At 53.0% G+C, this 15,526-nt stretch overlaps 1 protein-coding gene across 3 annotated transcripts in view; it reads right to left on the bottom strand.

Annotated features, from left to right (window-relative positions):
• The window catches only part of Armc9 (armadillo repeat containing 9), a 131,889-nt gene that overhangs the window by 9,253 nt on the left and 107,110 nt on the right, over nt 1-15,526 (bottom strand). The window contains exons 21-23 of one of the 3 annotated variants that reach the window (XM_046439776.2): nt 12,871-12,986; nt 8,413-8,549; nt 2,901-3,030 (exon numbers count right to left, since the gene is read on the bottom strand). In XM_046439776.2, coding sequence (XP_046295732.1) covers nt 2,901-3,030; nt 8,413-8,549; nt 12,871-12,986 — 383 coding nt within the window. Of the gene's footprint in view, nt 1-2,900; nt 3,031-8,412; nt 8,550-12,758; nt 12,987-15,526 lie in introns of those variants that run through there. The other 2 variants (XR_006850808.2, XM_046439777.1) reach the window with 2 other exon arrangements.

The following is a 15,526-nucleotide window of genomic DNA, read 5'->3' as shown; positions in this document are numbered from 1 at the left end:
TTTCTCCTTAAAAGTTTTGGATTTCAGCCGGGCGCAGTGGCACCAGCCTCAGCAACTTAAGAGGCCCTAAGCAACTCAGTGGGACCCTGTCTCAATAAATACAAAAATAGGGCTAGGGAGTGGCTCAGTGGTCATGCACCCTGAGTTCAATCCCTGGTACCAAAAATAAATAAATAAATAAATGAAGTTTTGGACTTCATTACTGACACTGATGAAGTTCAAGTGGTTGTCAAATGATCAAAAAGGAAGCAAGAATCACTTTAAGAGCCTTACGGATTTGCTGACAGGAATAAGGTGCTAAATGGAGACTGAATCAAAAAATGAAAAATGAAAAAAATTTCTTCAGAAAATATTTAGTGGGCCTTTGGAGAGTCCACAGCAATCAGACTCTCTCTGGTGTGGATATTTCAATGGGCTTGGATGTAGCCACCCTAATTTGTTGCAGTAAACCTTCTTATCTCCAAAGAATGTTGAACTCTACACCCCACCCCGTCAATACCTGTGTTTTCCTTCCCTCTACTCTTTTTAATAAAAGCCTCAGTCCTTCCTCAAAAAAAAAAAAAAAAAAAGTTTGGATTTCAGATAGTTTTGGACTTAGGAACATTTGCATATGTATATGAGGTATCTTGGGGAGGACCTAAGTATAAACACAGACTTCATTCATGTTTATATATACACCTTATACACACAGCCTGAAGGCAATTTTATGTAGTTTTAAAAAGATATTTATGTGCAGGAAATAGTTTCCTGGTGTGGAATTTTCCACTTTTGGCATTAGTGCTCAAAACATTTCAGATTTTGGAGCTTTTCAAATTTTGGACTTTCTGATTACGGATTTCAACTTTCACGTCCTGTCTGAGGCAGGACAGAACCTTGGCGGTGTTTGCTTCAATCCCCACCTGGGCTTGGAGAGGAGAGCTCTGTCTGAGGCGTCCGCTCCCTCCCCTGTCCTCAGGTCATGTGGCAAATGCCTTCTGTCCAGCTGGGGCTGCTCTCTGGGAGTCACAGGGCTCCCTCGGGACCACACCAAGCTGTGGTGGGGGGACAAGAGGGAGTGGGAGAGCAAGTCTTTCTCCCTTTTTCTCTGACCTGTGTTCTGACAGCCGGGTGTGGGAACACAGTCAACCTGTGTGTGACCACTGTCTTAGAGGACAACGGAGCTGGCTGGGGGCAACGTGTCAAAGCAGTGAGCTCTGTGCCCGTGGCAGGGGACGGCGCTGCTGGGAGCCTGTGGCCTGGGGCGTAGCCTACTTGGGATCACGCAGGAGCAAGGGTGTCTAGCTGACACCTGAGGGGGCCATGAGGGGGTCAGGGTAGGCAGAGAGTGTTCCAGACAGTGCGGGGAGAGGGGATGGGACGCGCTCTCCTTTTCACCCTCTCCCTCCTCGTGAAGAGCCCCCTGGAGTCAGAGGACTGAACACCACGGTTTGACCACCAGGGACCTGTGCCCAGCGAAGCCTGGCCAGCCAGCCGGGAACCCTGCTGAGCGTCGTGAGGGGTTGCTTCCAGGAAGTGGGCCCTCAGGCGCCTGCCATCAGGGAAACAGTTATCCCCCAGCGTGAGCTTCATAAAGGAGGAAGGAAGGAGAAAGGACCCCAGGTCCGGAGCGCTGCTTTCTCTGACTGAGTCTCACAGGAGGATCTGCCTGGCCCTGGGCCTGGCCTGGAGGTCTCTCACTCTGAACCTCCTCCCCATTTCAAGAGGGGACCGAGGGCCAGAGAGCCCCTGACCTGGCAGACGAGCTCTCCTTCAGTCACTCAGACAGGGAAGGGGCCAGGTAGGGGGCCTGCAGCCATTGGCCCGGAGGTGGCCAGATGCTGGGACCCAGGCCCCCACCCCACCTCTGGCCTCTGGCTCATCCTGCCACCTTTTACAGCCTGTGCTCCTTAGGGGCTGACCCCTGTGGTACCTCCACCATCTCCAGGAACGTGGATGAAGCAGGTGCTGCTGATGGGGGCTTCAGCACTGTGGCCCCTTCTCCTGCCCGCCTCCTCCCCCTCCCCCTCTTTCTCTGACTTCCTCCACAGTGGGTGCAGGCTTTGGTCCTCCCACCCGCTCTGGATGGCGGTGTGCGGGGGCCTCTAGAGCTGGGGGGCTCCTGTTTCTGCAGACAGGGGAGGAGAGGGCTGGCTGGCTTCCTGGAGGGAGGCACAGTCACAGGGACCGGGCCCTGCTCCCTGCAGACACAGGATGGAAGCCTTCACGGAAGGCCTGGGCCGGCTGCCCACAATGTCCCTCGAGGCAGAGACTCTGAGGGTGTGTAGGCCACCATATGCGCTACCCCGTATTTTGGTGCCCAAGGATGAATTCTCCATCTTGAAGTCACTCTGCCTGCAGGGTGCCCGTGGCCAGGAGGACATGGAATGGGCAGCGGGCGACTGGGGCTTGGGACAGGCTGGTCTGAGACTGGGCCGCGCCCTCTCCCTGAGCAGGTTTCCTCAGATCAGCAAAGGGACAGGCGGGACCACCGGACGGCACGCCTCTGCACCAGAGGAAGAGAAAACCATTTCCCCATTGGGCCTGTTCTGTCCTCGCCACCTTCTCCCCGCTGTGCCAGCATCTTCAAAAGTGAAGAGCAAAGATAGGATGCCGCCCCCACGTCGCCCCGAATCACACGTCCCCGGAACAGGTTCGCCCATGGTTCCTGAAACCGGTCTCTGGGGCATGTCCAAGAGGGTTGCCCCTTGGCACTGACGTGGCCTAGGGTCACCAGGCATGGTGGCGGCATCCCATGGGTGCCCCGTCTCTGTTTCAGGACCTGGAGAAAGCTCCCTGGCTCTCGTTGTCTGAGGCCAGGCCAGGGGAGCCTCCCCAGGCCTGGTGGGCGCTGTCTGTCCTGGGTCCTCCTCCAGGAGCCAGGTGACTGATGAGACCAGGCCCATGACACCCCATGCCCCTACCTGACGGGCTCTCTGCTGCCAGGGTCCTGGGACACATCCTTCAGCCAGCTGTGGGCCGCTGTGGGGAACAGGGGAGGCTCCTCCTGAGGTCCAGCGGGCAGCTGCCCTCCTGCACCGTCATCCGTGGCTGCTGGGGAGGAGATGAGAGTTCAGTCACACCTGCCCTGGCCTCTCTGCGGTGCTCTTGCCTGGCTGGGCTGCAAAGCCACGGCGAGCGCACCCCCAGGCCAGGCCCTCAGCTCCCAGAGCCAGAGATGGGACACCTGGGAGTTTGGGTCAGAGGGGCACAGCACAGGAGGCTCCCTGGTTCTTCTCCCCCCCCCAGGGGAAAGCTGTCGAACACAGAGTTGTCTCCCCGGGTCCCCACCGCATGGCTCCCCGAGGAGCTCCGAAGCACATTTGCTTCTCTGAAACTCAAGTGTAACTGGCCTCCTGTGTTTTGATGCTCTAAACCTGGCAATCCCAGAGGTGGACACTCCTTACCACCCTCCCCGAGGTGCCTGAAGCCCTCAGTGCACCCATGGGTGCCAGCCAGGGCCCAGGTCCAGGGTCCTGGCCACCAGGCCACCTAGGAGACCTGCACGGGGAGCAGATGGAGAAGTCCGGTGCTGCAGGGCCTGACCTGGACCCTCATGGAGGACGCTGTTTGCTCTTTGTGCAGCAGGGAAGGAAGTCCTAACACAGAACACTGTGTTTGGGACAAAGTGCTGTCAGAACAGTAGCAGGCACAGTTCCTTGCCCCTTTGACAAAAAGTCACTCCCCGGTTGGTGCAGGGTCGAGCTACGTGGCAGTTTCTGGACTCTTGGTGTCTTGACTTCCAGAAGTTGGTATGTTTGTGCCACCTCTGGCCCATGCTGACCATCGTATGTAAACTGGCACACGCCCACTATGAGAGCTATTTTTGCTGCGCAATAAAGCAGACGCTGTTCTCTGAAACCATCTGGGGGGGGGTTTCTCTGCGTCCTCCAGCTCCCCACAGTCGATGCTGGAGGGATAAGCCCCCAGAAACCCTGGGGTTGGGCCTGTTTCTATATTTCACCCACCATGCACCCCTTCTTCCCCAGCCCCACCCTCTTCTCTTTAAGTCCTACAGCCAAAGGGGTCCTGTCACTTTGGAATGACCCTGTAACAGGGTCTGAATTCGTAGTTAGTTGTGTCTCCTTTTTTTTTTCTTCTTCAGTACTGAAGATCGAACACAGGGCTTTTTACCACCAAGATACATTCCCAGCTCTTTGTATTTCTTATTTCAAAATTTTGAGACAGGATCTCACTAAGTTGCTAAGGCTGACCTCTAACGTGTGATCCTCCTGCCTCAGCCTCCCAAGTCGCCAAGATGACAGGCATGTGACACTGCACCAGGCATCCCTGCTCCTTAATCCAAGTTCCTCTTGGCTCTTCCATTTAGAAAACACCTCAGCTCTATCCTGAGCATAAAGGAATCTTCCCTGCAGGTTTCCTTGGACCCAGAGCAAGGTCTTTGGCTTCCAGATAATTTTATTTTGACTTAAAAAACAAAAAACTCGGGGCTGGGGATGTGGCTCAAGTGGTAGCGTGCTTGCCTGGCATGCGTGTGGCCTGGGTTCGATCCTCAGCACCACATACAAATAAAGATGTTGTGTCCGCCAAAAAACTAAAAAAATAAATATTAAAAAACAAAAAACTCACTTCTGCCAGGCATAATCCTGTAATCCTGGCCACTCGGGAGGTTAAGGCAGGAGGATCAAGTTGGAGGCCAGCCTCAGCAATTTAGCCAGACATTCAGCAACTTAGAGAGACCTTGTCTCAAAATAAAATTTAAAAATAAATAAAAGGGCTGGAGGTGTAGCTCAGTGGTAGAGCATCTGTGAGTTTGCTCCCCGGTACCTCAGGGGAAAATCATTCCTGATATGGAGCCTGACGGGTGGCTTTATTTCAGTCCACTCTGAAGTTTCTACCTGGAACTAGAGTCTCTGTCTGGAACTAGCATTTCCAGCTTCTCGGATCCCATCTTCGTGGGCCCACTCCTTGGCATGGGCGCTCTGCTCAGGGCACTCAGGATAAAGCCCAGGAGACAAAGCCCGAGCAGGACAGGTGCTTCTTGAGCAGGACTGCACTTGAGGGCTGGGTGCACGGGGCTTCCCGAGCACTCCGCCAGCTGTGGAGGCCGGTGGCGCCCAGTCCCCTGGGCCAGCTGGGCCAGCAGCTCCGGGTGAGGAGCAGCCCTGTGCTCCTCTGGGCCCCTAGAGGCCTCCTTGGCTCAATCCCCTTCCTGCACTCACCCTGCCACATGCCACCCTGTGGACACTGGGGTTCCACCAAAGAGAAATGGACCCATGGACAGAGCAGGAGCCAGGAGGAGGGCACTCGGGGAGCGGGGCACACGGGGAGGGGCACCAGGGTTCCCAGGACAGAATCCAGATATTCATGGTAAGTCCCGGGAGATGGGAAAGAACATTCCTCAGGCCACTGGCTTGTACAATTCCAAGCCGATTCCCTGGTTTTTCCCTTGGGAATGATTTCCTTTGGGCCCTCTATGAGGCTGAGCCCTTTGCTTAAAAGGAAAGGTCCATCTTGGCCCGAGTGGAACCAGTCAAGCCCCCTGCAGGGCCCACCCGCTGTGCTGAAGGGCTGCTCCTCCACCTGGCATCGGGGGTCCTACAGAACAACTCCACGTGCAGACCCTGGAGGGATCCCGGAGGCTCTGTAGATGAGGCCTGCTTCCCAGCGCAGCGGGGACACCTGGGGGAGTAGCCACGCGGGCTAGCTATGTCTGGGGACAAGATAGGTGAGAGCCAGATGTGGGAGGAAGGGCTGGAGAACAGGCCTGTGTGGAGAAGCGTTCAGAGGACGTCAGCTCAGGAGGACGGACCCTGCCGCCCTGCCCTGCCATCAGCCATGGCACCTTGTCCAGGAGCCCAGACACGGCCTCACTCCTGGCTCAGCACAGCCTCACGGGCACAGACACCGAGGCCGGTTGCCATCCCTCCCTCAGGCCCAGGCTGGTGACAGCAGCAAGAGATGAGGACAGGAGACCAACAGAACAACTGGCCTCAGTCCTTGGGCGTAGAGGAAGGGCGAGTGTACCCCAGGGACAGAGCCACCGCCTGGAGGGACAGCCTGGAGGTGGGCTGCTCCAGGGGAGGACTTCCGCCGAGTGGAGGGTTTGTAAGGAGAACCCGGGTGCAGGCCTAGGTCAGGAGCAGGCTCGGCAGGCCCAGGCGAGAGCAGGGAACATTCCCTGTCCCAGGCAGGGGACAGACAGGGCTGAGGCTGAGTGTCACGGGGCCCACGGAAGTGGAAGAGCTGGTGGGCTGGGGGCAGGCTGGGCGCTGGCTGGGTGCCCACCAGACTGGGCAAATAGGGGCAGGCGCAAGGAGGGGCACGGGGAAGACGGACTCAGCATCCTGCCGGCTGCTCCTGCCAGAAGGCTTTGGGGAGATCAGCTGCTCCCTCCTCAGGCCCAGACTCTGGGAACTGCATGTGACCTCAGGGCTGCATCCCCTGGTGGGTGCCCACCATGTTCATGGGAGGAATTAGGATCTGTCAGGGCCCCATCTTTGTCAGGGCTGAAATCAACTACAGTTGAAAATAACAGTATTGTCAACGCCGTGGCACCAGCAAAAGCCACACTCAGACATTTCTGTCCATGACGTGCTCACAGGCCTCCACCCTCAGGTGGCAGCACAGTAAATCTCTCCAAAAGAACCAACCAGGGGCTGCGGTGAGACCCTGGGCAGAGCAACTGCCTGGCACGCATGAGGCCCTGAATTTGATCCCCTGCACTGCAAAACAAAAACGAAACCATCATATTTATAATTAAGACTCAGAGGGAGCCAGGGTGGTCCTGAGAAGCTGTCACCCTGAATGAAGCACACAGGCTTCCCGAGGTCCAGGCCTGCGGAGCCGGAAAGCACTTTCAACTCCACGGCATTGGATCAAACTGGCCAACATCCTAAGATGACCTAAGACCTCCACCCTGGCAGCAGAGGCCTCTGGGTGAATCACTGAGCTGATTCCTTTATGAAGGCGCGTTAACAGTCACAACTGAAAACACAACGTAACTGACCCTCTAGGTCAGAGGACTTTAGAAACTGCTCATAATCAAGAGCCTCTGCCGGGCACGGTGTGCACACCTGTGACCCCAGCTACCGGGGAGGCTGAGGCAGGAGGATCGGAAGGCCAGCCTGGGCAACTTATCAAGACCTTGTCTCAAACTGTAAGAAGGGCTGGAGTGTAGCTCAGTGGTACAGCCCTTGTCTAGCATGCGAGAGGCCCTGGGTTCAATCCCCAGAACTGGAAAAAAAAAAAAAAAAAAAAAGAGAGAAACCAAGAAATCAGTCTCTCAAAGAAGTCCCTCCAAATGGCCCTGCTATCTTCGGCCTCACAAACCAGCCTGTCACCCTGGTCAGAGCCTCTGAGTCCAGCTCTGAGCAGATCCTCCAAGTCCTCAGATGTTCCTCATCCCGGGCTCTGACCCGCTCCTCTGTTGTTTTCCTATTTGAATGGAAATTAGAGTCTTATCTGGACTGCCCACAATCTTTTTAATTTCCTCTCGAAAATTAAAAAAAAATACTTTGTACATTTCTCATTCAAAATACTTATTTTTTTGGCATCCAAAAAATACTCTTATCCCCCCATCAGTCTCTGGTTAACCCAACTGGAGGCTTCGAAGCCCATTTGGATCCCAGGGTTGTTTGGCTGCCGGGTGCCTTGACTCGGTGCAGCTTCCCGAACACGGCGGCCCATCTGGGCACCAGAATCTGAGGCACCGAGACCTTGGCCATGGATCTATGTTGCTACGGTTTGAATGTGGGTTGAGTGGGTCCCCCAAGGGTTCACAGGCTGGAAGCTCAGTCCCCCATGTGGTAATGTGGAGGTGGTGGGCCCACGAGAGGTGGGGTCTAGGGCAAGGTCAGGGGGCACTACCCTGACCTGAGGGTTTAAAGTAGTTCTCATGGGATCCACTTAATTCCACCTGGAGTGGGTTTTAAAAAGAGCAAGACTGGCCCTTCCCAGCCTCTGCTTCCTGTCTTGCCATATGATCTCTCCCTCTTGAGTGCCCCATCATGATGTCACCTACCATGTTGACCCAGCCACCAGGGCCCCACCCAAGGCTGAACCAATGGGGCCACCTGATCTTGGACTTTCAGCCTCCCAAACTTAGTTAAGTAGACCTCTCCTAATGTGTCCAGCCTCAGGTGCCCTGTTATAGCAGCGGGAGTTGGTTAAGGCAGACAAGTGTTCTGAGATCCTGACTCCAAAGTCTCAACATGAAACCTCAGTTCCACGGCTCCTCCAGGAGCCTCCAGATGTGGGTGACAGATACTATACTCCAGGAAGGGGAGCTGGAGGATCAGCCGCCTCAGGGCTGGCTGTGTGATCCCAGGTCCCCAGCCTGCAGGCCCTGGGGCTGTGGCTGAGGTCAGAGGGCTTTCCAGGAGTAGGCCTGCACCTGCGACTCCCACTGTTGCTTCATTGGGATTCTAGGTGTCACCAGGCCCAGAACTGCCCTGCAAGCAGCGGTGTTCTTACATGAAGAAGTTGTGTGGCACTCAGGGACATCAGGCTTGGCCTCCTTGCAGATGGCCAGGTGAGCGGTGAACAGGGCCTGCAGGCTGCCATTTCTGGCCTGTTGGCCACTCTGCGGAGAAACCAGATGCTCTTCCATCCTGCAGAAAAACATGAATAAAAGCAATAAATACAGATAGCTGGGGGGCACTGGCTGCTGGCCACCTGTAGCATCATAAACAAATCCAGGTGGTGGCTGTGCCTGAAATTCTTTTGTTACATTGATATTTTTAAAACCCTTCTGAGGGTGTTGGCAGAAACCAGGAAGTCCTGTGCGGAGTGACCTTACCTCGCTCCTGTTGGCCCTGCTGGGAGTTGCTAGTGCTACAAGGTGTGGTACGTTTCTAACACGTAAATGTCTTATGGCTTTGGGTGACACAGGCCTGTGACAGTTCAACCAAAGAGCTTAAGGCACAAATCTGTTTCTTCTCCAAGGACGCAGCAGATGCAGGAAAGAATGAAGCCAATTAGAGAAGCAATGACCGCTGTCACGTCAGCCGAGAGCAGCGGCAGGCAAGAGCAGAACCGGGGACAGCCTGTTTCCTTCCACCACCACCTGAACGACGCGGCAGGGTGGCCCCTGAGCTGACGTCCGCACCCAGAGCGGTGGAGATGGCTGTCTGCTCCGCCAGACGTGCGTCCCGGGCACCTCACTGCGCCAGGCTCAGTCAGTAAGAGGCGCAGGCTGGACTGAGCTCTCAGAGGGCAGGCTCCTGGTGGCCCTCCATGGGCCCCAGGAGGGCTCTCCACGTGCCTCAGTAACAGAGCATGTGCTCCACCAAGGAGGAGACGGAAGCCACCACTCAACAAAGGCCTGGTGGGGACACTTGGTGACAAGCCTGTGCCTGCCCAGGGCTGGACTCTGGAGTGGCTTTCTTAGATGTCCAGTCTTTAAGGCTAGACTCGAGAGCGACACAAGGAGACACAGCAGCAGCCCAAGGGGTGGGGAAGGCTGCTCTGCTGTGTCCAACTCAGAACTGGGGATTCCTGGGGTCCATAAGGGGAACGTTGTCTAGCAGGGGGAACACTGAGCAAGGTGACACAGAAAGATTTAAGGCACCACAAGAAAAATGTTGGCTGCCTCTCCCCCCGAAAGGCCTTATAAGATGGCAGTGGGGTGAGGGGTCCCCTGAGGAGCTTCGAGGCTGGGATGGTGATGGTGAAGACCCTGCAGCCCCGGCCAGGGCAGGAAGACTTGGTCCTCAGCACCTATAAGGCCACCCCTGGTCACAGTCCTGGGAGAAGTGCCTGGAGCCCCTGGGGCTGGGGGGGACTATGGCTCAGGGGGAGGCCAGAGTGGGGCAGAGAGCGGGGCTGGAGCGAAGGGCCAGGCCTCAGCTGCACTGTCCCCAGGTATCCACGCCATTCCCTGAGGCAGGGGGCGCAGAGATGGCCATGTTGCTCTAGGAAATGCTGAATGGGCGTGCTGGGGACACAGATAGCAAGCCCAGGCTGGATCTGGGTGGCATCGGTGTGTGGTGGGTATCGGGGAACAGGCAGGAGGGAGTGAAGGCCTCTGGAGGAGGGGGTGAGAGGCAGAGGGCCAGCCCGCAGGGCAGGGGGCAGTGGCCACTGTGAGAGCACATGGGGCCCGGAGGATCCCCAGGTGGGGGACTATTGGGTCACCTGGCGGCAATTCCTTGCAGACGTCACTGTTCCAATTCCCAGGGCTGTGAACAGGGAAGGGTCAGGACAAACCAGAGAAGGCCTGAGGGTGAGGGAAGTGGCCACTGAAGCACGTTGACAGGTCTAAGCAACAAGTAGGAGAGAGCAGGAGGCAGAGCCCAAGAGGTGTTGGGGGGTTAGGCCTGCTGGGGCACTCCAGCACCAGGAGGCCAGGCTGAGGCCGGGCCGAGGGAGGCAGAGAGCCAGCACAGCGTGGGCCAAAGTGCCAGTGTTTACTTACAATCTCTGCTCTTGATAAAAAGTGCTCATCATGAACCATCAGATCAGCAGGTGTAACGTGCAGAATGCCCTGGCATCCCCACGCCTAAACACACTGCTTAACATTTGGTATACAGTCAATCTTCTTAAAAAAATGCAAACTAAGTTGGGAGCCATGGTGCATGACTGTAATCCCAGGCACTCAGGAGGTTGAGGCAGGAGGATCCCAAGTTCCAGGCCAGCTTGGGGAACTTAGTGAGATGCTGACTCAAAATAAAATTTAGAAAGGGCAGGGGATGTGGCTCAGTGGTAGAGTGCTTGCCTAGCATGTGTGAGGCCCTGGGCTCCATTCTCAGTACTGAAACAAAACAAAACAAAAACAAAAAAAAGCAAATACATACAGAATACTAAGCTGGGATCACTATAAACGGCCCGCATGACTATTTCACCTCTTTTCCATTCAGCAACATATTGTGAGTCTCTTCATTTCTCATACTGTCTTGTCTGGATATAATTTGCATAATCAACCTCCTATTTTGGCGTGTAGATTATTTCTGATTTTCTAAGTCATACTTCAATAAATACCATTGTTTATACTTATGAACTTCTGATTACTTCTCAGCATCAAATCAGAGAAGTGGAATTAGTGATTCCTAAAACACTAATGTCTTGATATTATCAGATCGAAGATTCCAGATCTACCCCCACTCCTGACAACACTGAGTTACCTGGGGGTGCTGGTTGGACCCTCACACAGACTTCCTGGAGGTGAGTTGGAGACACGGAGAAGCTAAGAATCCTGCCCCCAGCCCTCTGAGGCCCTCCTGGGTCTCCCACACACTAGACTCTCCATCTCCTTCCTTACCGCGCGGTGTGCCGTGTGTGCCTCTGAGGGCAGAAATCCCATCTCATTTGTCTTTGTGTCTCCAGCACTGAGCACCCCGTCCACCAGAGGTGACGAAGATGTTTGTTGAATCAATCAGATGGAGGGAGCTGGGGACCGCCACGACTTAGTTACAGGCAGGGCCATTGATTAGAAGGTGCTCTCATGACTGGGCAGGTGCACCCCAGCCAAACACCTCCATGGGACGATGCTCCGTGGGGAAGCACATTGCTCACAGGCTAAAGTCGGCACTTAGTAATTCCACATATTTACAGGGCACAAGCAGACAGTGAAATGAGCCCAACAGGGAAGTTGGCAGATCACCTCATTCTAAGGATAAAGAAGCACATTCAAAGTCTGCAACCTTCTTCCAAATAGTTTGGCCCCCCAAAAAATATTTAAAAAAGTATAGGTGTGTAAATTATGTATCACACACAGAGAAAGCAAGCAAGGGAGCCAGCATTTATGAACTGAAAGTTCTTTACCGTAATATTCTTTCAACTTGTCTATAGGTTAAAAAATACTGGTTATATGTTGGAGAGAGAAAAGGGCACAATTAGTTTGCATATCAGTAATTAAAAATAAAAACCTAGAAATAGAAGCACATGGTGACTAATTTTGAAATCTAATCAGACAGATCTCAGAGCACTGATTTGGCATAGGCTTTGACATATTCACAGGGCAAACCCCAGATGGGCAATAGAACTTGGCAAGAGCTGGTGCTGGGGACATCAGTGTCCCCAGTAGCTGTGGCAAAGAGCTCACCAGGGCAGGCATTTCCACATTTTATTTGTTGCTAAATCCCCAGTGGCTGATTGCTTATTATAAAATTACCATGGACTACCACTGGAAAGAGCAGAACTTCCCAGCCGTGGGGTAGCTGGGTGAAACGTGGCACAGTTACGATGGCCACCGTAAGGCGATGGACACAGGGGGTTTGCTGGCTCTCTGAACCCTCAGCCTCTTCCATGTGTTCCTCTGCAGTATTCTCTAGACAGGGAAAGAGGATGCCCCCCCACAGAAGGGGACTGTCTCCTGCCCACTGAACTGCCCATCTCAGGGCTCCCCCAAAGCCACAGGGGAGGGGCCCCAGGCCTTCCAGGGAGGCCGCTGGCTCTGAGGAGGAGCACGACGTTTTATTTCTGTCCAGGGAGGGACTCTGGCAGTTCCTGCTCCACTGGTTTTTTGCTGGGCTGGGGATGGAGCTCGGGCCTCACTCGTGCCTGGCACCTCTGCCACTGAGCTCTGCCCAGTCCATACCGATGCTTGAACAAGGTCATCTTAGATAGACCTGGAGTCCTCAACTGTGACAGAGGCCACAAAAACAACAACATAAGCCCGTCCACGTGGCCCCACATTCCTTCTGGCTCTGTCCTCTGAAATGACCCTGGCCAACACTCATCTTCGGAAGTGGCCCTGGAGATACTATAACCAGCCCCCCACTTCTCTTTCTGGAGGGAGAAACCTGGGTGTAGGGAGGAGGGGGTCTCAACTTCTTTCTTTCCAAAATCCCTCACAAGATAAATGATAAAGAGATAAAGGATTTCCAGTATGAATGCTTTATTTTGCATTTTTAAATATACACATCTTATACGTCAGTTAATCAAAGTGAAGCTTAAGAAAATAAACTCCGGCCTCCTTTAGCCTGGACTTACACTGGGCACCCGGTCCTGTGGCCACTGGGGGTGACAGGCCGGCGCAGGGGCTCATCCCCACTCCACTGCACGCTGGCCAGCCCCCTCCGCCGTGCCTTTCCGGTGTTGGTCATGATCTGGTGGAAGAAGAGGAAACATGGCTGGAGCGCTGACCTGAAGCAGAACTTACCACATGGAATCAGTCAATCTCCAGTAATCAGGTCACAGGTTACTCAGGTAAGCAGAAATTTTTTGGGAAAAGTCCTTTTAGGTTTACATACGATAGCACTCAGCAGAATAATGTTTTTAAAAAACCAAACATAGGAAGAGGAAGAAAACAGTTGACTACAGCAATTTATCACATCTCTGCAAAGTAATGGTTTTCGGAAAGTGAGAAGAAAGGCCAGATTTGACTTCACAAAAAATGAACATATCCATGTGTGTAGTATATTAAAAATGAGCCAGTCAATAGGCGAACGAGCAACCCAGAGAAATATTTGCAGCAAATTCAATGACCAAAAGGTTAACATCTTCATTATGTAAGGAACTCCTACAAATTAGTAAACACTAAACAACTGGGCAAAGAATTCACACAGCTGAGTCACAAAATAGGAAAATTACCAGTAAATCAAATAATGACCAACTTTAGGAATAATTAGAAACTACAGCTTGACCAAAAAGATACCACCCTTCAACTCTGTGTGTGAATGACAGATAGACCCAGCCACCGCCTGGAAAGGTAGTTTGCAACACCAGACCACTGCAATTTTGTGACAGCTCTTTTGGAAAGCAATTGGCATTTGATGTCAAGAGTGATAAAAATGTTCCTATCTTTGGGTGTAGATTCTAGTGAAAGAGTTCAAAATATGAAAAATATTAAATAAACATAGTTTTTCATTATAAAATTATTGGAGTACAACTAGAATGATCTAATAAAAGGGCAATAATTAAGTAAAATATGGCATATTCATTTGACATATGGCCATTTACACTGATAAAGAACAGGTTATAAAGAAAAATGTTCACTTAAATATTAAATGAAAATCAGGTGATAACGATGTATATAAATAATACTATCAATTATGCTTAAAGTACACAAAAAGGTAGGAAGGAAACAAGTTGTAAAGTGACCAGAGCAGCTCTACAGGAGAGTGGGACAGGAACAGTTTTTCTTTTTCATGTTCTGAGTTTTGTGTAATAATGTTACAATTATGTTAGTAATTAAGAAAAAATGTTTAAAGAAGAAATTACAGTAAAACTGATGAAGTCCAGATAAACTGTGGATTGAACCCATGTCTACTTCCTGGGTTGATCTTGTGCTATAAATAACATGAGACGCAACCACAGCGGGATACGGGGTGAGGGGTGGGCAGGACCTGTCTGGCTGCTTTCCTAATATCCAGTGATTCTAGTCCTATTTCTTTTTAAATTTTTTTTGGAACCAGGGATTGAACCCAGGTATGCTTAACCACTGAGCCTCATCCTCAGCCATTTTTTTATATTTTATTTAGAGACAAGGTGTTGCTGAGTTGCTTGGGGATCACCAAGTTGCTGAGGCTGACTTTGAACTTGTGATCCTCCTGCCTCAGCCTCCTGAGATGCTGGGATTACAGGTAGGTGCCACCACACCAGGCACATCTATTACTGTTTAAAAAAAAAAAAAATCACAAATAAACAAAAAAAGCCAGAAGGCCAAAAAGTGTTTTTGAAATTGGATTTATACCTTTGATGTCTTGAGTTTTGCTGAAAAGTTCTTTGGGCTTATCTAGCACTTAAGGCAGGGTGTTATGGTTTGGATGTGAGGTGTCCCCCAAAAGCTCAAGTGTGAGACAATGCAAGAAGGTCTGGGGAGAAAGAATTAGATTAAGAGAGCCTTAACCCAACCAGTGAGTTAGTCCCCGATGGGATTAACTAGGTGGGGGCTGGGGGTGGACAGGGTGTGGCTGGAGGAGGGGGGTCACTGGGCTGCCTTGGGGGTATATATGTGGTGAGCTGAGCTTAGTCTCCCTCTGCTTCCTGGTCACCCTGTGAGCCGCTTCCCTCTGCCACACTCTCCCTCTGCCACACTCTCCCTCTGCCACACTCTCCCTCTGCCACTCTCCGCCATGAAGTCCTGCCTCACCTTGGGCCCTGAGGAATGGAGCCTGCTGTCTATGGACTGAGACCTCTGAAACCCTGAGCCCCCAAACAAACTTTTCCTCTGCGATTGTTCTGGTGGGTCTTTTCCTCACAGCAGTGAAAAGGCTGACCAGACAGAAAAGAGAAGAAGACAAGAGGGCGGGGCCTGGGGACCCTGGGTCTCCTCTGAGCTGCCCTGACTCGGGTGGAGGGCAAGGGAGTGGGAGGGGCAGAAGACAAGCAGAGAAGGCGGAGGCTGCCACTCTGGGGGACACGGGACACAACCAAGCTCCGCAGAAGGACCTCAAGTGCAGCTCCCTCCCATTGTACCTGGAGGTCTCCAGAAGCAGGGTGTCCACCCAAACACCTGACTGACCATTGGCTCCTCGCGGGCTCCCCCCCCTCCGCCCCGCACCCAGGCATCTCTGTGCCTGCCCTCAGCTCGGCTCCTTAGGCCCAACTTCAAGGCTACCTTAGGCCACTTGCACCTCTTCTCTTTCCCTCTCCCTGCCCCAGTCAGTCCCCGCTTCCAGGGCCTGAGTGCAGGGAGGAGGGGAAA

The sequence above is a fragment of the Marmota monax genome, unplaced genomic scaffold (genome assembly GCF_021218885.2).
Source record: "Marmota monax isolate L192 unplaced genomic scaffold, Marmota_monax_Labrador192_F-V1.1 WCK01_AAM20220418_F8-fsc00041, whole genome shotgun sequence".
In the NCBI taxonomy this organism is placed as follows: domain Eukaryota; kingdom Metazoa; phylum Chordata; class Mammalia; order Rodentia; family Sciuridae; genus Marmota; species Marmota monax.
Note: the sequence above shows the minus strand (reverse complement) of the source record. Positions and strands in the feature narration are given on the sequence as shown.